The 23,609-nt window shown below is 38.5% G+C and overlaps 1 protein-coding gene across 1 annotated transcript in view; it reads right to left on the bottom strand.

Moving 5' to 3' along the window:
• Positions 1-3,813: 3,813 nt before the first annotated feature.
• LYRM7 (LYR motif containing 7) overlaps positions 3,814-23,609 on the bottom strand; it is a 59,992-nt gene continuing 40,196 nt past the window's right edge. The window contains exon 5 of the mRNA XM_053220604.1: positions 3,814-4,137. Within this exon, the coding sequence (XP_053076579.1) occupies positions 3,896-4,137 (242 nt within the window). The 3' untranslated portion in view covers positions 3,814-3,895. The remainder of the gene's footprint in view (positions 4,138-23,609) is intronic.

Here is a 23,609-nt window from a genome sequence, read left to right as displayed (position 1 = left end):
CTCCAAAATTAGGTTACATATTTTTGAGAGCCAGATGGGCTTAATGTAAAGTTTACATGGACAAACAAACCAGAATAGTTGGGAAAATTATGATATAGGAGAGTAACGAATGGGAGCTCTCTCTACAAGACAGCCAAACACTTTTATGAAGATTACATGAGAATAATGTGGTCTGGCATCTGAATACACAGATACATCAGTAGAACAAGATAGAAAACATGAAAACTGCTGTTGTGACGTGTGTTGGAATTCAGCATAGGTGGTCCCCAATTTACAATGGTTCAATTTAAAATTTTTTGACTTTATGATGGACTTTATGAAAAATCTCCTGAGTTTCCAGGAGAAATCATACTTCAGATTTTCAATCTTGGTCTTTTCCTGGGAGAGCGATATGTAGTAGGGTAATGTGTTGTGATGCTGGGCAGGGACAGTGAGCCACAGCTTCCAGTCAACCACGTGATGATCATGAGAATAAGCAAACGATATACCTATAAGCATTGTTTTTCACTTCATTACAGTATTCAATAAATTATGACATATTCAGCACTATATTATAAAACTGGCTCCGTGCTAGATGATTTTGCCCCACTGTAGGCTAATGTAAGTGTTCTGAGCACAGTTAAGATAGGCTAGGCTAAGGTATGATGCCCAGTAGGTTAGGCAGAGTACATTCGTTTTCATTTTCTCGTAGTTTCAACTCACAATGAGTTTATTGGGACATAACCCCATCATAAGTTAAGGAAGCTCTGTATATGACAAAGGTAGAACTTCAAGTCTTGTGGAAAAGATAGATTAGGCAAAAATCTGTTAGAGTAACTGGTAGATGTGAGGGAAAAAATAAATTTAATCTCTACCTACCTAAAACCAAAATAAAATCTAAGTGGATCAAAACCTTAAATGTAAAAAATTAAAACTATAAAATTACTATAAGGAAATATAAAAGAATATTTATTAAAAATCTTGAAGTGGGGGCGCCTGGGTGGCTCAGTTGGTTAAGCGTCTGTCTTCGGCTCAGGTCATGATCTTGCGGTTTGTGAGTTCAAGCCCTGCGTTGGGCTCTGTGCTGACATCTCGGAGCCTGGAGCCTGCTTTGGATTCTGTGTCTCCCTCTCTCTCTGCTCCTCCTCCACTCACACTCTGTCTCTCTCTGTCTCAAAAATAAATAAAACATTAAAATTTTTTTTTAAAATCTTGAAGTGGTTAAGACTTTTCTAAGAGTGATTAAAAAGAAAACCCAGAAACTGTAAAATAAAATATTGATAAACTTATTACATATAAAACCAAAAATTCCTGCACAGCAAAATAGAAACAAAAACAAAGGAAAACAAAAAACCTCCCCCCAAATCCCATAAAAACATTAAAAGAGAAATGACAGTCTGGTAAAAAAATCTTACAATTCGTATCACAAACAAAAGAAAAAAACCAACAATTGTATAGAGAAATGGGCATACGATGTGAAATGACAGTTCACAGAGAAGGAACTATCAATGATTCTTAATATATGAAAACATACAAAAAGACTTTTGACTTGAGTCACAGTAAAAGAAATGCAACTTAAGACTCCAGTAAGATGGATTCTCTACCTATCTGATTTGTAAACAGCACAAGAGTTTCTAACACACTGTTAACAAGGGTATGGAGAAATCTTCTTTCAAAATATATATTACTGGTAAAACCATAGTTGATGAAGCTGAAGGTAATCAGATATAGGTAAATTCTAGTTGCTGCTTCAAATAAACCCCACAATTTTATTTACTTAACAGAAGTGTATTTCTTGTACATGAAACACTGGGATTTCCTAGTAGTGGGAGCAGGTGATGGGGGAAGGGATGTGTAGGGAAAGAGGTTTGATTCATGAATTCACTCAGGGATCTAGGTTGATGGTAGTTCTGTCCTCTCCAACAGGTAGCTTTAAAGTTGCCCTGATATCAATATCCAGTCAACAAAAGCAGAAAGAATTTAGAGAACTGTACGTGGTAAATATCTTAGCTTAGGCTGCTTTAACAAAATACTATAGACTAGGTGACTTAAACAAAATAATTTTTTCCCTCATAGTTCTACAAGCTGGAAGCCTGAGATCAGGGTGCCAGCATGTTGAAAGCCCTTGTCCAGGTTGCAGAAAGCTAATTTCTTGTATGCCTGAAAGAGAGCAGGCTAGGTCCTCTGTCTCTTCTTACATGGGCATGAATCCTGTTCATGAGGGTTCCACCTTCATGACCTAATTACCCCCAAAGTCTCCACCTCCAAATACTATTACACTGAGATTAAGGTTTAAATTTAATATATTTTTTTGAAAATTTTTAAATATTTATTTATTTTTGAGAGAGAGACAGAGCGTGAGTGGGGGAGGGGCAGAGAGAGATGGAGACAAAGAATTTGAAGCAGGCTCCAGGCTCCTAGTTGTCAGCACAGAGCAGGATGAGGGGCGTGAACTCACAAGCCGTGAGATCATGACCTGAGCCAGTCAGACACTTAACTGACTGAGCCACCTGGGCACCCCTGAGATTAGGGTTTAATTTTGGGTATTTACATTCAGTCCGTAACAGTAAGCTTTTTTTTTTTTTTTAATTTTCACTCGCTTAATTGAAATGTACCAAATGTCCTTCCAAATTGCAACTTAAATGGTATACATGGGTGTTATAAACTCTTTGAATAAACTTTAAAAACTGAGGTTATAGTTGCTATATAACATTACATCAGTTTCAGGTACATGATATAATGATTCAATATTTGTATATACTGTGAAATGATCACCATTTTAAGTCTAGCTACCTTCCTCATCACACAAAATTACAGATTTTCTTTCCTAGTGATGAGAACTTCTAAGACTTAATCTCTGAGCAACTTTCAAATATGCCATGCAATATTATTATTACAGTCACCATGCTGTACATTATATCCCCATGTCTTACTTATTGTATAACTGGAAATTTGTACCTCTTGACCCCTCTCACCCCCCTTTTTGCCCACCCCCCAACTGCCTCCCCTCTGGCAACCACCAATCTATTCTCTGTATCTATGAGTTCTATTTTGTTTGGTTTGTTCATTTTTTTTTCAAGATTCTACATACAAGTGAAATCATACAGTATTTGTGGTTCTCTTTATAACTTATTTCACTTAACATAATACCCTCAAAGTATATCCGTGCTGTCACAAATGGCAGGCTTTCATTCTTCTTATAGCTGAGAAGTGTGTGTGTGTGTGTGTGTGTGTGTGTGTGTGTATGTGTGATATATATATATATATATATATATATATATATATATATATATATATATCACATCTTCTTTATCCATTTGTCCATCAATAAGCACTTAGGTTATTTCCATATCTTTGTAAATAATGCTGCTATAAACATAGAGGTGCACTATCTTTTTCAAATTAGTGTTTTCATTTTCTTCAGACAAATACCCAGAAGTGGAATTGCTGGATCATATGGGAGTTCTATTTTTAATTTTTTTGAGGAACTTCCATACTGTTTTCCATAGCAGCTGCACTGATTTGCATTCCTACCAACAGTTCATGAGGGTTCCCTTTTCTCCACATCCTTTTCCACACAGGGTCACCAACACTTTCGGAACAGGAAATTTTAAGGGGGCAGCCATAGGAAAGCATTGGAATGCATTTGTAGAATAATTTGCTGAAATTAAGACGTACATGCCCTGTGATACATGCCCTTTGAGGAATTTATCCTACAGATATATACACATATATGCAAAATGATGTTTATGCAAATATGCTCACTTTAATATTGTTTTTAGTAGCAAAACATTAAGCAACCTGTAGGTGTTTGTGAAATACATTATGATACAGGCATGTAATGGATATTATAATAAGAATTATAAAGCCATTATAACTTATTTACATGTGTAATATAAAATATATTTATAATATATTATAAATAATTATATAAATTATTATAGGAATGAGAAAGTTGTATATTTACTGATATGAAATAATCTGGAAGAAGTATTTTTGGATGAAAAAACATGTAGAACAGTATGGGTTCTATACCACCATTTACATGAGAAAAGAAAATACTACGTACACACCTTATATGCTTGTCTACGAGTATTCTGCCTCCAGATGGATATACAAGAAACTGGTACGAATGGTTGCCTGCACAGAGGAGGGGGCCTTGAAGGCAAGAGACAGAGATGGGAAAAAATCTTTCACTGCATAGCTTTTTGTAGCTTTGAAAAAAATTGTTTTTACTATGTACAGCCTAGTCAAAACACAAGATATTTAGGGGTGCCTGGGTGGCTCAGTCAGTTAAGCGTCTGACTTTGGCTCGGATCATGATCTCACGGTTTGTGAGTTTGAGCCCCACATAGGGCTCTCTGCTGTCTGCACAGAACCCACTTGGGATCCTGTCTCCCTCTTTCTGGCCCTCCCTTACTGGCATGTGTATTCTCTCTCTCTCTCTCTCTCTCTCAAAAAAACATTAAAAAAAAAAAAAAACCCAAGTGATTTAAAGATAAACCAAAATATAAGAGAACAATAATATGGAAGATGCTGGAAGTTAGGCAGAAACACAGTGATGAGGATTAGTTAGAAGGCAGGTAGACACAGTTTTAAAGCAGATTTTTAAAAGACATCTATGCAGGATACAAGTCCAAGTAACCACTAACAAAACAGACATAAAATGTATAATTCTGAAATAGAGTTGGGGTAAAGAAAAGTTGCAGTAAAGGAGAAAACTTCAGCAGAAGACAAAAAGGAAGAAACAAATGAAAAGCACAAAATGGGACAGGTAGTAATAATTCAAATATGTCAGAAATTGCAATGAATGTGAACTGATTAAGTCATAAGTAAAAAAAAAAAGAAGCAGCGTCTGGGTGGCCCAGTCGGTTAAGTGTCAGACTCTTGGTTTTGGCTCAGGTCATGACCTCAGGGTTTCGTGAGTTCAAGCCTGATATCTGGCTCTGAGTTGGCAGCCCGGAGCCAATGCCCGGAGCCTGCTTGGAACTCTCTCTCTCCCTCTCTTTCCCTGTCCCTCCCCGACTTGCACTGTCTCTGACTCTCTCAAAATAAATAAATAAACTTTAAAAAGTTTTTTTAAAAAAGTAAAAGAAAAGGAAACTTCAGATAGGCCCTTCCAGATTGTCCAGCCTGCCAACCAGCAGAGATGTGAGAAAAGCCATCTTAGACCATTGACTCCCCAAGCTGGCCCAGACCAGAAGAGACCATCCAGTCAATTCACAGAATAATAATAATAATAAATGTTAAGCCACCATGTTTTGCAGCAAAAGTTAATTGACAGAGTTGGGATTTTAAAAATCATAATAAAATATATCAACAATTTTATGCTATTAAATTGAAAAACCTTAAGAAAAGATGATTTTCTAGAAAAATATTCCAGAAACAGATTCAAAAAGAAAGAAAAATATGAATGAACATAAACCATTAATTGAAACCATTACTCTCATTTAAAGCACTAGGTTTAGAGTTTATATGAGATTAAAAAAAAGAACAAACTACAAATAACAGTTAATTTATGATAGAATACAAAAGTAGGAAAAAGAAACAACTAATGTAACTTTAATACAGAGTTACACAAGAACAGAATGGAGAAATGAAAATGAAAGGCCAATCTTGCGGATAAACATACATGAAAAGCCCCAAACAAAAATGTTAGCAAATGAAATCATGCATATACATCCATACACAGAAAACGCACATATTTTTATATGTTTACAAATGCATCATGATCAGGGCACCTGGTGACTCAGTTGAGTGTCTGACTTTGGCTCAGGTCATGATCTCACAGTTCATAAGTTGAAGCCCCACATCGGGCTCTCTGCTGTCAGCACAGAGCCGGCTTCTGATCCTCTGTCTCCCATTCTCTCTGCCCCTCCCCTGCTTGCACTCTCTCAAAAATAAATAAAAACATTAAAAAAAAAAGAAGCAAATACATCATGATCAAAAAGGTTTTACAGCAGAAATGCAAAGCACATTCAACAATAAGATATTTAACATAATTTCCTTGTTGTACTCGTTAAAAGATTTAAAAAGAAAAAACCATTTGGGGCACCTGGGTGGCTCAGTCGGTTAAGCATCCGACTTCAGCTCAGGTTATGATCTCACAGCCTGTGGGTTTGAGTCCTGTGTCGGGCTGTGTGCTGACAGCTCAGAGCCTGGAGCCTGCTTCAGATTCTGTGTCTCCCTCTCTCTCTGCCCCTCTCCTATTCATGCTCTATCTCTCAATAATAAATAAATGTTAAATAAATAAATAAATAAATAAAAAGAAAAAGCCATTTAATCATCTCATTTGGTACAACAAACATGAAAAAACTCTTACATGACTATGAATGGACAAAAACTTTCCTAATCTGAAGGGTACTGTGCAGGCTTTTTTGACTTTTAGCTGTCAGCTTTATTCCTGCACTTGCTTTTTCTCTTCTGTCACAGGAGGCTGGAAGGCTGACAATTCTATTTCCCTTGTTCCCTTGCTGTTGTTTGGTTAGGTTCTGCCAATGGGAGACAATGGTGAGGATTTAAAAGGTGGCAGAGGGAAAGAAGCCATTGGTTGCCTTCTGCTCCCGGCCCTAGCAGCTGCACCAGCTGGGCCCCAGCTGCCCAGCAGTACAGCATTCCTGGGCTCTGAGAAGCACTTTCACCTTTTTGCTCCTCTGTCATTTCAACTATTTTGTAATTAGTTCTCTGTGTTAACTACCCTCTGTTTGACATTCCTAAAATGGTTTCTATTTTTCAAACTGGTTAATAAGTGATATAAGTATCCATCAGCCTGCAACAAACATCATTAATAGTGGTGAAACTTTAAGAGATTTTCCTGTGAAGACAAGAATAGGACAAAGATGCCTGCCCTTACCGCTTTCCAAGGAATATTGCACTGGAAGCCTTAGTCCAAGCAACAGGATAATTAAAAGGAAATGAATTATAAGGAGTTAAAAGAAGGTAAGAGAATTGTCAATAAAAAAAAAAAAAAAGGATGCTTGGCAACACTTCTTGGTGCTATATTACACCAAAATCAATTGCATGCTTATAAATGCTATCTGAAGGATTTTTTAGAGAGGGCTCTCTGGTGTCTTTGTATAAGGGAAACTGATCTTAAAGGATCAGGGCCCTGCCCTTATGACCTCATTCAACTTCAATTACTTCCTTTTAGTGCCCTCTCTAAATACAGCTGCACAAGGCTTAGGGCCTCAGTATGAATTTGCGGGGGGGGGGGGGGGGGGTGGGGGGGGGCAGGGACACAGTCTGTAACAAGAACGTACACCCTGAAAGAAGGTGAGAAGCTAGGCTGCCTGTGTTTGCACTCAGAAAAATTGAGGTATCCTTAATTACTTTTAGGTCAAATGCCTTTTATTAAAGAGAATAGAGCCTTTGAATAACTCGGACGAAGGGCGTAAGTCACACGGAAAACAGAGACTGAAGCCAAAATTCCAATGGATTTCATGGGAACTAGAAAGCCACCAGGGACCAAGGCTGCTCTATGTTTATAGTCTGTGGGGCTGATTCTTTATATGGTGCTGCAGGTTGGGCAGACAATGAAAGATAGGTCTCATACAGTTACTAAGCATGAAGTTAAGTTGTACACCTCTAACAAAATATTCCGTTCCTTCATGCGTTTACTATGTATATCCATACCTTTACTTAAACTTAGCAAGAAAACTTAATGTACATTGAAACATAAAAGTCCAAAATAAAATTAAATTCCATAAATTAATGTTTAATCTAGGTTTATAAAACAAATGTACCCAACCTGACATTGAGTCATGAGCTGCCAAATATGGAAGTTACATTTTATAACTATAAAGCCCTACTTCTTTGTAAGACCACATCTGGTAAAGGGAGTATTATTATCACTATTTTTAAAAAATTTTAATTCCAGTGTAGTTAACATGCAGTGTTGTATTCACTTCAGGTGTACAATATAGTGTTTCAACACTTCTGTATGTTACTCAGCGTTAATCCTCTTCACCTATTTCTCCCATCTTCCCACCCCACCTCCCCTCTGGTAACCATTTGTTTGTTCTCTATAGTTAAGGGTCTGTTTTCTGATTTCTCTCTCTTTTTTTTCCCCTTTGTTCATTTATTCTGTTTCTCAAATTCCCCATATAAGTGAAATCATATGTTATTTGTCTTTCTCTGACTGACTTATTTCACTTAGCTGAGGGGACACCATGGCTCTACTCTGAACTGTCACCCTGGGCTCCACCTAAGTCACCATTCAAACAGCAGCCACTGCTTTACATTGCATGCCTGTTGTGCCTGTCACGCTGCTTCACCTGGGCCCCTACTCCTTTCCCCTCAGGCTGATGCTTATACTGGTGCTGCTGCCCTAGGTGCCCCTCTTGGTCCCTCCACGTGGGCTGGGGCTGCCCCAGATGCTGTCACTCTCCCTGGATGCTCCTTCTCCGTGCTATGCCGCTCTGACCTACCCCATTGTTGCACCTTCTGCTTCAGCTCCTGCTTCTACCATGGTTGTCCTCTCTGGCCGGTCAGCATGCGTCACCATCACCCCCACTCTGCCCCAGGCTGCTAGTGCTCACCTTTCATTTCTAAAATAGGTAGGGAAACAGTTTCCTCTTCTGTTTTCTTCCTCCTGTAGAATCCCACATCAGGACTTCTTGGGGCCTGAGGTGTTACATAGTTTAAGGACTCTTTACCATTATTCACACGCTTCTATGTCCTTGTACATCCTCCACACTTGTGACTGGGATGGCAATAGAGCGTATATAAGTGGAAGTTGTGTCCTACGCATTGCACTGCACCCAGAAATCCTCTTGAAATGGCAGCCCTTATTACTTAGTTTAGTTTATCACACTAGGCTTCCTTCCTTGATATTGTGCCATACTTCTTCCAGGAGTTGCATAATCCACTTTTCTTTTATCCAGTTTTCCACTCAGTTTGAACTCCATTCATGAACACAGTTCAAATACATGTCCTCGAAGATGCATTAGCTTGTGGCTCCACCAGTGAATGCAAAGAGATCCAGTGGTAGCTGTGGGCTGCATCCCACACTAAAATATGGAGGATGGCTATGCCACTACAGCATTTAAAAAATTCTCCTTTGGCTTTATCATAGAGAAACAAGTCTTCTATAATATCAACTATTCGTCAAATACATATTTTATACAGATGCTTCCAGTCTGGAATAAAACAAGGATCTTTACCCTCAAGCAGCTTACATTTTAGTGAGAATACAGACAATAAATAACAAATATTTATAATAAGTATATCCCATATTAGCAGAGGACGACTGCAGAAAAAAAGAGAACGGTATAATAGCATTAGGATAGTCAGAAGTGCCAGTGGCATATGTATATGTGTTGAACCAGTGTGTGTGCATCCATGCGTGGGCACAGCTGTAGTAGTAAACCAGGGGGTTAGGGCGAGTCTCGTCGAGAATGGTGTGTCACTCAGGGAAGACGGGGAGAAACAGAGGAAGTTAGCTAAGGGAAAGAACATTTCAGTCAGATGGCATAGCCAGAGCAAGAGCGTGTTTGGAGTGATGGAGTAATAGCAAGGAGGCCAGTGGGTGAAAAGGAGAGTAGAAAGAGATAAAGTCAGAGAGATAATGGGATACCAGATTAAGTAGGACCTTGTAGTAAGAGTTTTGCTCTTAACTTTTGTTGTTATAAGAGTTGCTCTTACTCTACTTGTTGTAAGAGTTTTGCTTCTTTGCTGAGTAAAATGGAAAGTTATTTGAGGATTTTGAAGAAACGACATGGTCTGTCCTACATTTTTAAAGCTCATTCTGGCTACTAACATGGGGTTTAGGTTATAGGAAGAGACACAGTTAGGAGGTTACAGGGTTAGTCCAGGTGAGAGAGGACAGTGGCTTAAATCAGGGCAGTCACTAAGGAGGTAGTTTGATTCTGCAAATATTAGAAGGGAGAGCCAACTAGGAATTCTTGACAAATTGGATGGGAGAGATACACAACAGTCAAAGCTAACTCTAAGATTTTTTTTAAAGCTGTTCTTTTTTTAAGTTTGTTTGTTTGTTTATCTTAAGGATAAATAAAAAAATGAATAAAGATTTAGAATCCTAAGCAGACTCCACACTGTCAGTGCCCAGCCTGACCCGGGGCTCAAACTCAGAAACCATGAGATCATGGCCTGAGCTGAAATCAAGAGTTGGATGCTTAACCAACTGAGCTACCCAGGCGCCCCTAACTCTAAGATTTTTGACCTGAGCAGATGGAAGGACAGAGTTGTCCAGGATGTCAAGATGCCAGGATGGAGAAGGCTCCAGATGGGCCAGGTTTGAATAGTGTGATCTGGAGCTCCATCTGAGACCTGTAAAGTTTGAGATTCCTATTAGATATTCAAATGGAGATACTGAATAGGCAGTTAGATATGTAAGTCAGGAATTCAAGAGAAAGATCGAAGCTAGAGAGATACATTTGGGAGTTGTCAGATTAGAAGAGACATTTTTAGCCCAGAGAACAGGTGAGATCATCAGCGGAGTGAATGTGGACAGAAAAGAAGAAAGGACCCATGATTGATCCTGAGGCATACTCCAACACTAAGGGGTTAGAGAGGGAAGAGGCTAGGTTAGCCAGAGGCTGAGAAGAAATAGCCATGGAGGGAGGAGGAAAACCAAGAGTGTGGGGTCCTGGAAGAAAAGTGAAGAAAGTACATCAAAGAGGAAGGAATGATCAGTGTCATAAATGCTGCTAGTCAGGTAAGACGAGGACTGAGAATTGATGATTGGAATGATCAAATGAGGTCATTTGATGGCCTTAACACAAAGAAATGTGGTGCATCAGTGTGGGCAAAAGCCTATCGGAGTAGATTCAAGGAAGTGGGAAGGAAAAAACTGGAGAAAGAATTTACAGATAGCCATTAAGAAATTTAACTGTAAAGAAAATGGGCAGTAGATGGAGGGAAAGTAAGTCAAAAGAAGGCTTTTGTTCCTTCTACTGAAGATGATAGAAATAATAGCATGCTTGTAGGCTGATGGAAAGGATTTAGTGGAGCGGGAAGAAACGATAACATGAGCCACGGAGCAGGAATGACTGGAGAGATGTCTGTTACTGGGAGAGAGGGGATAAGATCTAGATAAGATCAGAAAAGATCTGACTGCCTTTAAACAGAACAAGAAGAGTTCATCTACCGTAATAAGCCGTTTCGGGGGAGTTTTTGTTTTATGTAGAAAATTGAATTTTTTAATCTGACTTATAATATTGATCACAAGAAAGCAAAATGTTTGTCAGATCAATGGAAAGTTACCTGTCCAAGTTGGCAGTTGTGCCCCCAGACATCCTCCTGCCAGTACTCATCCTGCAGACACATGTCTAGTCCCCATAGTGCAGTCCATGCCCCAGACATATTTGGGGAAGGCCAAAGAAGGCCAAAGACCATTTTTCTTTCTTTTTATGTAAAAAATATTTTTTAATGTTTTTATTTATTTTTGAGACAGAGAGAGACAGAGAATGAGCAGGGGAGGGGCAGACAGAGAGGGAGCCACAGAATCCGAAGCAGGCTCCAGGCTCTGAGCTGTCAGCACAGAGACCGACGTGGGGCTCGAACTCATGGACAGCGAGATCATGACCTGAGCTGAAGTTGGACGCTTAACCGACTGAGCCACCCAGCCGCCCCCACCAAAGACCATTTTTCTAATGGTCATTGCCATTCAGTTCTGGGGTGAAGATGCTCCAGGTTAGATTAAAACATCAGGATGAAAGAAAGAATTGCATTTTACAATCAATTGCGTTCCATTTAGGACTACAAAGGAAAAAGAAACAATTTTCTATTTTAAGGAAGTGGATAGGGTGGTGATGATTCAAGTAAATTAGCTAAGAAACAGTGCTAGGAAGAAGGAGAGAAGATAATATGCTATTTTTAAAAAAAACGGATGGGGTGACGATGATTTAATTACGTTAGCACTAGCTAAGAAATGAGTTAGCGCTATTGTACCTTTAAGGGGGGCTGGTCTGGAGACTTGAATATGGGACAGATCTGGAAGCTTGGCAGCAAGCAGAGTAAGAAGCAAAGACTTCTTTGGTAGAAAATGATATTGTCATTTGTATCTGTCTTTCTGAGGGAATCACTGGGCATGGTATTGAGAAATTAAAGGTGCCACGTCCCACATTCATGTCCTCCTCCTGTGTCCATGCCAGCCCACATGTCACTCTGTTAAAGAAGACTGCTGATATAAAGCAGATGGACAAGAAGCAGATAGTGTGTCATCTCAGGCCAAAATGGGACTGGAGGGTACTCATCTGCAACAGACACACAGTAGAAATGCAAAGGCAAATTCAGTAATGTGTGGGTCTTCATCTCCATTCATTTTGTTTCTTTTATGTGTCATTTAGAAATAGCTCTGGTTTCTTTTGATTCAGTGTCATTATCAGATAATGCAAATAATAGATGGCATATTAAGAATTTCCAATGTGCCGGGCACTGTTCTAAGTAGTTACAATGGTTTTTTTTAAAATATTTTATTTATTTTTTTAAAGTAGAGTCCACACCCAACATGGGGCTAGAACTCATGACCCCCCCAAAAAAGAGTTACATGCTCCACCGACTGAGCCAGCCAGGCATGCCCTCAGTAGTTAAAATTTATTAATTAATCTGAAGTAGGGACTATTATTTTCCCTTTACAGATGAGGAAGCTGAGACACAGAGAGGTTAGACAACCTGAACCTCCACACAAAATTAGTGGCAAAGCTGTGTTCTTGCCTCATCTGGAATCTCAGGACTTAGGGACTTTTGGATTGCTAAGCACTTCTTATTCTATTTGTGAAAAATCTGTTTCATCTTTGCGTTATGAGATTCTATCCCAATAATGAAAATTGAGCAGAAATTTCTCATCTTCATAGACATACTAAGGTAGAAAAACTCAGTTACTCTTTCCAGGAGCATTCATCCACATGAGCATTATGCAATGATGAATCAGAGCTGTTTGAAAGGTTTGGGGAGTGATATATTATTCATATTACTAACTGCCTTATCACACTAAAATGGTAACTTACACAATGTTTATTTTGAATATTCTTCAGGTAGAATTTAGTTATTTAAATGATTTCTGACTTCATGTATATATATGAATCAATGATAACTTGCAATGTTCTTCTCAATAACAATTTTTAACAACTAATAAAATATTAAATTTACACGATTCACTTATGGAAAAGAGCTGATGGGTAGTGTGAAAAAAGAGGGCTGCAAATAGAAGGAAAAAAGGTGTGAAAGAAAAATTTATTTGTATAAGTTAACAGAATCATTTTCCTCTTTCCTTTAGAAATTGTTTATAGAGGAGGATAAATGAAACAAAGAAGTCAGAAGATACTCTGTTAGGCATGAAGCTTCTCCATCCTGTAATAGAAGTAGTCCCTGAGACCTCCATTCCATCCTCTGGAAAAACACAGTGAGTATTCTGGGGTTGCTTGTTTTTTGTTTGTTTTGGTTTTCTTCTTCTTTTTCCTCAATCATAGTGTTCTCACACAAGAGAATCCCATTACATTTTAAACTCTGAGGGTGAGGTCACATTTCTTGCTCCTTCTGTATTTTGCCTAGTATCTAGTGCTATGCTTTGCTTAGTGAAGGTTGTTAATCAATATTGATTTAGCTGGGTGTGATGGTTAATTTTATGTGTCAACTTCACTGGGCTAAAGGATGTTGGTAAAACATTATTTCTGGATGTATCTGTAAGGGTGTCTCTGGAAGAGATTAGGATTTGAACAGTAGACTGAATAAAGATCTCCTTTAGCAATGTGGGTGGGCATCATCCAATGCATTGAGGGCATGAATAGAACAAAAGGTAGAGGAAGGATGAATTCACTCTTTATTTGAGCTGAGACATCCGCCTTTACTGGTTGTCAGATATTGGCACTCCGACTCCTTAGGCTTTTAGACTTAGATCAGGACGGACACCATTGGGATCCCCAAATGCCATCCTATTCCCAGGTCTTTGGGTTGGACTGAAGGACACTACTGGCCTTCCTGATCCTCCAGTTTGGAGACGGTAGCTGGTGATTAGCCTCCATAACAGATACTGCTTCTGTTTCTCTGGAGAACCCTAATACATGGGGAGATAGGATGGATGACCAGATATTTAGCCACAGATGAGGTACTCTTGGAAACATTTTGGCCTTGGAGACACACGAACAAGTCTGTATAACTTGGGAGATTAGAGCTGAATATACACACACACACACCCATAATGTAGAACTGTACCCTAGTAATTAGGCCATAGCACGTGTTTCACAAAAATATCACTTGATGAATGGCTCATCCTGAGCAAAATTCCAGTAATAGTTCTGCCCTGATTTGCTTTGTGATCTTAAATAATTTATTACCTTCTGTCATTCTACCTCATTTTCTACATCTATAATAGGATATTCTATCAAGGTGCCACAGAATCACATTAGCTAAAATGTGCTGTTGCAGATGGAAATAGGTGTTATGTGCTGCCTGCTTGGAAATCTTTTCTGAGAAAAAAAGTAAAAGTATTTTTAAAATAGGGCTATTCCTAAAACAAATGACATAATTAAATGCAAGTGTATGAGCAGAAAGAACATTATGTACTGACAGCTTACACTTACAGAAATTCAATACTTCTAAGTAATTCCTATATCAACTATTACTCAGGCATATTGATATAAAATATAGAGGAATTAGAGTGGTCACAAGCAGAAATAATCAAAACCTTATTCCAATAGATACCTACGTTACAGTTACTGTGGCAACCCACGACTTTTCTTTTCCTGCATTGTGTGTGTATCAGAGCCACATGATGTTTTGGCAAACGACATTTTAACAGCCCAGGTTCCAAGTACAAAAGTTAACGACCCATCTCAGTTCAGTCTTACTTGTTCATTATTGTGGAAGGAAGTAATAAAGTGCTATAGTTCCTGGAAAAAATGGCCAGACTTTATTTTTAGTGCAAACAGAATTTTATTCTTCTGAAAAGGATACTGAGGTATATTCACAATAAGCAACAAATGTGGGCTTATATAAGAAGCTACTGGGAGCTTCCCAGAATTAAATGGTAATTAATTATTTTAAAAGATTTTATTTTTAAGTAATCTTTACCCCAATGTGGGGCTCAAACTCACAACCTTAAGATCAAGAGTCGCATGCTCTACTGACTGAGCCAACCAGGTGCCCTGGTAGTTGATAGTTTTTAAATCTTGAAATATAACAGAATTGTGGGCTTTACTTACTTGTTTAATTTATACCATTACCAGGAACAAAATTTTTTTGTGTGTTTCATATAAGTGTTGTGTTCAAGTAACTCTGCCAAATCACAGGGAGGGGGTAATGATTTAATGTAAACTGCATGGTTTGTTTGTTTTTTTCACTTTCTTTTTAAGTGAAAATCTTTATTGTTAGCATAATATACATGTATACAAATAAAGCACACAAATTCCAAGTGCGTAAGCTCAATGAATTTTCACAAAGTAAACACTGTGCAATCCCCCACTTTAATCAAAATACCGAGCATTAGCAATACTTCAATAGCTTGTTTCCAGTTTGGGCTAAAATATTAGTAACCATATTTGTATGTCTTTGGTAAACATAGTTCCATAACTCAAAGTACAAACGTTGGGTCATAGGATATGCATATGTCCAGCTTTAGTAAACACTGACAAACAGAATTCCAAAGTTGGTCCAATTTGCACTGTGGTCAGCAACATATGAAAGCTCCAGATGCTCCACATCCTTGTCAACTCTTGTTATTATCTGTTATTTACATTTTAGTCATTCTGGTGGGCATGTAGTGATATTGCCTTCCCCTTGTATTTTCCATTTCCATGATGAGTAATATAGTTGAATACCTTTTTTTCAGGTTAATTGACTAATTAGAATCCCCTTTTGGAGATGTGGAGATCTATTCAAGTCTTATGCCCATTTTTCTAATGTTATATCTTTTGTATACTGATTTGGAGGAATTCTTTACACATTCTGGATGTGAATCAGATATATGTACTGCAAATATCTTCTTTCACTCTGTAATGTGCCTATTCGTTTTCTTAATGTGTCTTTGGCAAAGAGGTTCTTAAGTTTAACATAGCCCAAATGATCATTTTTCCCTTATGATTGATATTTGTGTCTAAGAAATTCTTGCATACCCCAAAGTCATAAAGATATTCTATTTTTCCTTTAAAAACTTTGTTTTCTCTTTTATGTTTATATCTACACAACATTTCGAGTGGATTTTTTAGTATGGTGTGAGATATGGTCCAATAGTTTTTTTTCTATTAATATCCTACTCACCCACTACCATTTATTGAGAACATATTTTCTCAATCATACTTTTGACACAGGCCTATATGAGAAGGCACATTCAGAAAACATAAGTCTTTAAAAGAACTGTATATAATCGTGTGAATAATTTGGAATGCTCTGGATTGCCAATACAGATAACATAAGAAAATTAATTTATCTTTAGACTTGGGTTGGCAAATTGTTTATGTAAAGAACAAGATAGTAGGGGCACTTGGCTGACTCAGTCAGTAGAGCAAGCAATTCTTGATCTTCGGGTCATCAGGTCAAGCCCCATGTTAGGTGTAGAAATTACATAAAAAACAAAATAAGCTTGTAAATATTATGTTAGACTTTCTGGGTCATATAATTTCTGTCCCAACTACTCACTGTTCCTACAGTGTGCTGCTATAGCAAAAAACAAAACAAACAAAAAAAAATATAGCTACAGACGACATGTAAATGAATGGGCCTGGTAGTATTCCAGTCAAACTTTATTTACAAAACTAGGTGGAGGGCTAGATTTGGCCTGATGGCCATAGTTTGCCAACTCATACTCTAGATGGTGACCAAATTACCAAATAATTATCTAATTTTTCTATTTCCTTGTATCAGTGAAAACCTGATATAAGAATAGACCTTTGGCAGACAGATGCCCTGATCCTGCTTCGGGGTTGTTCACAGGAGTTGATATTGATTCACCCAGTCTGAGCTACCCCTTAGGTGTTTCATGAGTATTTAAGATAAGACTGAGTGAATCAATATCAACTTCTCCAGTGAATCTTCCCTATGCAGTCATTTAGTGAGTGTTTTCAGAATGGTTTGGAAGGATTAATGTGGTATAAAGTTCCCTAATATGAGAGGGAATGGAATTATTGAGGACCTAATTGAATCATGCCCCAAGTCAGGTCATTTCATTGGCAGTTTTGGGGACCCGAAGATCAGGGAAGTTTGCACAAAGTACTATTTTAGTGCAAATGAATTGTGTCCTCTACCTAAAGACTGTATCCTCACCCCACGTCTATAGCCCCTTTTTGTCAATCACTTCACAAACTCTTAATGACAGCTACACTCCTGGTTATAGAATATAACCTTCAACGTAAATAAATATCAGAAATTGGTTTAAGCCACATACCAATCACGAATCAAGAAAAAACGTCTTAGAGGCACCTGGGTGGCTCAGTTGGTTAAGTGCTGACAGCTCAGAGCCTGGAGCCTGCTTCAGATTCTGTGTCTCCCTCTCTCTTTCTCTGCCTCTCCCCAGCTCACATTCTGTCTCTCTTTCCTTCAAAAATATATAAACATTTTTAAAAATTAAAAAAGAAAAAACATCTTTAGTCCAAGTGTTCTAAACATTCACATTCCTCTTCTGAAAACATTATTTTTGCATTTCTTGATATTTTATTACCAGGTAAACACTGTCAGTTTTGTATGGGTCTAAATAGAACAGTGAAGTTGTCAATGCATTTTGCTCAGAGAATTAGGTTTCAACCTCCCTCATTGAATTGTCAAATTCCCATTCACAATTTGTGTATTTTAATTAACTACCGTACTTTTTTTAAGTTTACTTATTTATTTTGAGAGAGAGAACATAAGTGGGGGGAGAGGGAGAGAGAGAGTCCTAAGCCCTGATGCAGGTCTTGAACTCATAAACCATGAGATCATGACCTGAACCAAAGTTGGACGCTTAACCAGCTGAGCCACCCAGGCTCCCCAACCGCCATAATTGTTAAATGACAGTTTAAAGCATCATTTAAGAATCAGTGGAAAGTGAATCAAATTTCACTTAGGTAATTGCTTAATCAAATCATAGGATTTTAGTGTAAACAGCAGTGTACAAGTTGGCTATCATGGAACACTGTCCTAAATATTTTCTGGAAACTTCTCTCTCCACCAGGTTCCTCACTTAGCCACAGTTATTTGAATCAGAGGTTGTTTCCTTCATACAAATAAGGCCAACAAGCACTGTTCTCAGACAATCTGGAACTCAGACCAAGGGATTTTAGCCTGGGTGTGGCTACTCTCTTGAATACAGGAAATGAAAACAGAAGAGCTGCTATTTTATTATCTCCCTCATGTGACCTGAAAAACAGTGACTGCAGCAGTAGGAAAGAATGAAGTAGGTGCAGAGGCTGGGGTGGAGGGCATCCCTGGATCGCCTAAAGCACTCCAGTCTGCTCCTATTGCTCAGCTTCAATCCAGCTTCTATGAGAGGCAGATTTATGCTTTAAACCTATTGCCTCCTCTCTTTCTCTCTTTTCTCTCAAGCTAGGTAAAGGGAGTTGTTAATCACAACTAAAATATTTCTTTATTTTTATTTTTGAGACTGTGAGAGAGAGAGAACAAGCTAGTGAATACAGGGGAGAGTGGGAGAGAGGAAGAGTGACAGAATCCCAAGCAGGCTCCACACTCAGCACTGAGCCAATGCAGGGCTTGATCCCACGACTACCAGATCATGACTCGAGCCATAAATCAAGAGTCAATATGCGGGGCTTGAACTCATGGACCACGAGATCATGACCTGAGTCAAAGTCGGATGCTTAACTGACTGAGCCATCCAGGTGTCCCCACAACTAAAATATTTCTAATAATCTAGTCCACACATCTCATTGTATAGGAAAAGAAACACAAGTCCAGGGATGATAAATGATTTGCTCAAAGATCCCATTTTCAGTGACAGAGCTGTGACTAGAACCCAGTCTCCTCCCATTTTGGTAGGTTTTTCTTCAGGTGATCCTAGATAGACATTTATTGAATGAATGAATGAATAAATGACTCCATGAATGAATTCACCTTGAATCTCAGCATGTGATTAGCTCTTTTCTAGTGGGTTTGCTCTCTTCTTTTGGTCTGAATAGGTAACAAACGGTCTCTGGGATACTTACTTCCCAGAAGGGAAAACGCTCAGCTTTAGAGTTGTGCTTTTCCTGCTCAAGAAGTATGAGCTAATTATGGAAAGGCCTTATTTGGTATAGCAGATTCTGTGCACTGACCAGATGTCTCCTTCAGAAGGAGTCATTCATTTCCCTAGCTCCTGGGAGTGCTGACTGCTGAGGGTTCACAACTATTGCTCTTGCTAGTTGTTCGATTGAAGGGAATTGCCTCAGTCAGGTTATGCCTCTTCACCGGGATCTGCCTGTCCTCAATGACTGCTGATGCCAGGAAAGGCAAGTCTGGTCCCCTTGCCTCAGCTCAGCACAATTCTGAAGGCCAGTTCACCTCCTGGCCTCCTTTGCAGCTGTGTGCTAATTCCACAGCTCTCCCCATCAAGTCTCCCATACTCCCTCAAAGGGGTTATTCCTGAGAACACTCCTTAACTTAAATCTCCTACATGCACAATCTGTTTCTCTGGGAATCTTATCTATGACAGTAGTACCTTCACTGTTACCAGAGCAAAATATAAGAGGATGAAAAATGCTACATAAAGCGATTTGTGGCAGAAAGCTTAAGATCTTGCAAAGTTGTCCTCTCTTGGAAACAAAATCCTGGGGTGCCTGGGTGGCTCCGTCAGTTAAGCGACCTACTTCAGCTCAGGTCATAATCTCGTGGTTTGTGAGTTCGAGCCCCGCATCCGGCTCTGTGCTGACAGCTCGGAGCCTGGAGCCTGCTTCGGATTCTGTCTCCCTGTCTCTGCCCATCCCCCACTCATGCTCGCGCGTGTGCGCGCGCGCGCTCTCTCTCTCTCTCTCTCTCTGTCAAAAATAAAAATAAACAGTGGCGCCTGAGTGGCTCATTCAGTTGAGCATCTGACTTCAGCTCGGGTCATGATCTCACAGCTCGTGAGTTTGAGTCCCACATCAGGCTCTGTGCTGACAGCTCAGAGCCTGGAGCCTGATCCGGATTCTGTGCCTCCTCTCTCTGCCCCAACCCGCTCGCATTCTGTCTCTGTCTCTCTCAAAAATAAATAAACATTTAAAAAAAATTAAAAATAAATAAATAAATAAAAATAAACGTTAAATTTTTTTAAAAAGTCCTACTTTTTTCATTCTAATTGATATTTTAAAAATAGTGTTAGCTGTGAGTTATTTTATAACTGTTTACTTCTTTAAGATATTAAAAGCACGTCATCTTATGTATTTATTGTATTTTACCAACCACTTTCTAATAAATTACTTTTTATATACTTAAAACTTTTTAATCCCTATATAGCAGTAATTACGCTCCAACTGCCTCCTTCCTTGCTGGTCTTCCCTGATAGATTGTCTTGTCTTTGAATCAATCTGTAGCACCTATCTTTCAGATTGACCCTGAGCAATTCAGTTATTGTTGGTTGAAAAAATAAAAAAGATCGCATTCAGTTGAAATTAGGAAAAGGATTATAGCAGGAAAAAGATTCATAAACTGAAGGCCTGAATCACATTTCGTTGAATAAGATTCCTTATACTCAGAAGCCTTGAGATATTAACATTGGATTCTCAGACAATTGGATTAACATTTTAGGAACTTGTTTGTTTCTGGGGCACCTGGCTGACTCAGTCAATGGAGCATGCAACCCTTGGTATCAGGGTTGTGGGTTCAAGCTTCACGTTAGGTATAGAGATTGCTTAAAAACAAAATCTTAAAAAAAAAAAGAAACCTGTTTGTTCCTAGAAAAAGTATCTGGAATTCTCAGGTAACATGTGAACTAAAGCTAATACAGAATTTCACCATTCCACCAACAAAATGCTGAATGAGATTCAATCTCAATTAACTTCAACTTTTAATTTTGAAAAATTTCAAAGCTAAAGAAGAGTTCAGTCTGCTTAAAAAAACAAAAAAGCCCTCCAAACCTCACCTTTTTTCCTTCTTCCCCTCTTTGACTGTCTTAATGAACTCATGGGTTATTTCATTTTAAAATTTTTATTTAGGGGTGCCTGGGTGGTTCAGTTGGTTAAGCGTCCGACTTCGGCTCAGGTCAGGATCTCACAGTTTGTGAGTTCGAGCCCCACATCGGGCTCTGTGCTGACAGCTCAGAGCCTGGAGCCTACTTCGGATTCTGTGTCTCCCTCTCTCTGCCCCTTCCCCACTCATGCTCTGTCTCTCTCTGTCTCTCAAAAATGAATAAATGTTAAAACAATTTTTAATAAAAAAAATAAATAAATAATAAAATGTTTATTTATTTTTATTTTATTTTTTAAAGTAGTTTCCATACCCAACATAGGACTCAAACTCAGAACCCTGAGATCAAGAGTCAGATAATCAACCTACTTGAGCCACCCAGGTGCCCCAGAATATTTTATTTTTAATTTATGTATAAGTCCATTATAGTATAATTGTTATTTTTGACCCATAAATTGTCCCAAACTTGGAGCTCCTGGGTAGCTCAGTTAGTTAAGTATCCAACTTCAGCTCAGGTCATGATCTTGCGGTTTGTGGGTTTAAGCCCCGCGTTGGGCTCTGTGCTGACAGCTCAGAGCCTGGAGCCTGCTTCGGATTCTGTGTCTCCCTCTCTCTCTCTCTGCCCTTTCCCCGCCCACACTATGTCTTTCTCTGTCTCTCAAAAATAAATAAACGTTAAAAAAAAAAAAAAAAAACTGTCCCAAATTTGACTGAAGAGTTCCTTCACTCTGGCTTGTGGGTCCTTTTAACATTACATCATTACTCTTTTAGCATTTCTTTGCATTCTGACTTATATTACATGGCTGAGCTCATAGGAAATGAAAAGAAATTCCCATTTGCTAGAAAGAAAAGAGAACTGAAAGTCAAAGCAGATTGTAATCGTAAGGTGACACTGAGGTAGCCTAAAAGGCTGTGAGGTGACCTGGAAATAGACCTTACTTAATAGCTAGAGGCTTAGATTTTATTTCCAGCATATCACAGGTGATGAGTCCCTGGACTTGGGTGTAACAAGGAGTAGAACTGAGACCTCTGTATAAAGCAAGTCCCCTTCAAAGTACCATGAAAGAGGACTGAAAAACTATTCATAAGGCCAGAGAGAGAGAGCAAAGATCCAGGGACTCTGGGTGGGGGAAAAAATCACTGGTGAGAGAAGAAAATCACCATGCCATTCACTGATTCAGGATCAATTCTAAATGACCTGAGTGGAATGGAAATCTCCAAGTTACTCTTGGGGTACCTGGCAAAGTCATGCATAAAATCTCTTTGGAGGAACACTCCCATAATTTACAATTCCACATTTGATCATAAGAGAAATAACAATTGCCATTCAAGATATACACATTATCAAAAAATTATAACACATGAAGAAAGACTGTCAAGAACAAAAAGGAGTATTGACAATCTAGACAGATGATAGAATATTCTGAGAGAGACTATAAAATTAGTATTTTTAAATGATGAAAGATATAAAGAACTAGGATTACAGAACAAATCACTGTGCAAAAGGAATAGTGTATTTAATATAAAAACCAAACATTATGACTAGAAATGAAAAATAGTCACTGAAATTACAAGAGAAATGCATGGGTGTTAATAAACAACAGATCAGATACTGATGAAGAAAGTGACTGTGAACTAGAGCAGATACTAAACCAGTAAAACTGAGCAAAGTACCAGAATGAAGCACAATGAGAGACGCCTAATAGGAGCCCCCACTAAGCAAAAAACTGTAGAGAATGTTTGTGAGTTAATGAAAATATAGGGGATGAAAAATTTCCAAAATTGAAGCATGACATGAATCTTCAGAAAGATGAAGTACACCAAAGTTGACTAGGATAAACAAAAATAAAATCTCTACCTAGAATACCAAAGAAAACACAGAAGTCTTAAATAAATCAATCATAAAGAAAGGACAGATTAGCCAAAAGGGACTGCAATTAGATTGCTAATAAATGTCTCAGCAGTAAAATGAGGTTAAAAGACAACACCATCTGTGAAGTGCTAAGGAAAAAGGTGCCAACATAAAATTCTTAAAAAAAAATTTTTTTTTAATGTTTATTTGTTTTTGATAGAGACAGAGACAGAGCATGAATGGGGGGGGGGGGCAGAAAGAGAGGGAGGCACAGAATCCCAAGCAAGCTAAAGGCTCTGAGCTGTCAGCACAGAGCCTGTCGCAGGGCTCAAGCTCATGAACCTCGAGATCATCCCCTGAGCTGAAGTGGGACGCTTAACTGACTGAGCCACCGAGGTGCCCCTCAGCATAAAATTCTGTACCTAACTAAACTTATTCAAGGGAAAGGCTGAAATAAATAGTTTCAGACACAGATATTCATTGAAAAAACTGTTAAGAAGGTATAGAATAAAGAAAGTATATACATTCAGAGGGTTATTTGGGTCTATCTCTGTGTTCTATCTTCTGGTCAACTGCTACCATTTTTCAGTTTTTTCACCAATACTACACTTAGAATCACTATGACTTTATAGTATTTTTTAACAGCTTTATTTTATTATAACTGACATATATGGTAACTACCCATATTTAAAATGTACACATGAAATTTGTACATACATGTGCATGCATCCATCAAATCATCACAATCAAGAAAATG

This window comes from Acinonyx jubatus, chromosome A1 (assembly GCF_027475565.1).
Source record: "Acinonyx jubatus isolate Ajub_Pintada_27869175 chromosome A1, VMU_Ajub_asm_v1.0, whole genome shotgun sequence".
Lineage (NCBI taxonomy): Eukaryota > Metazoa > Chordata > Mammalia > Carnivora > Felidae > Acinonyx > Acinonyx jubatus.
This window is presented reverse-complemented; position numbering and strand designations above follow the sequence as displayed.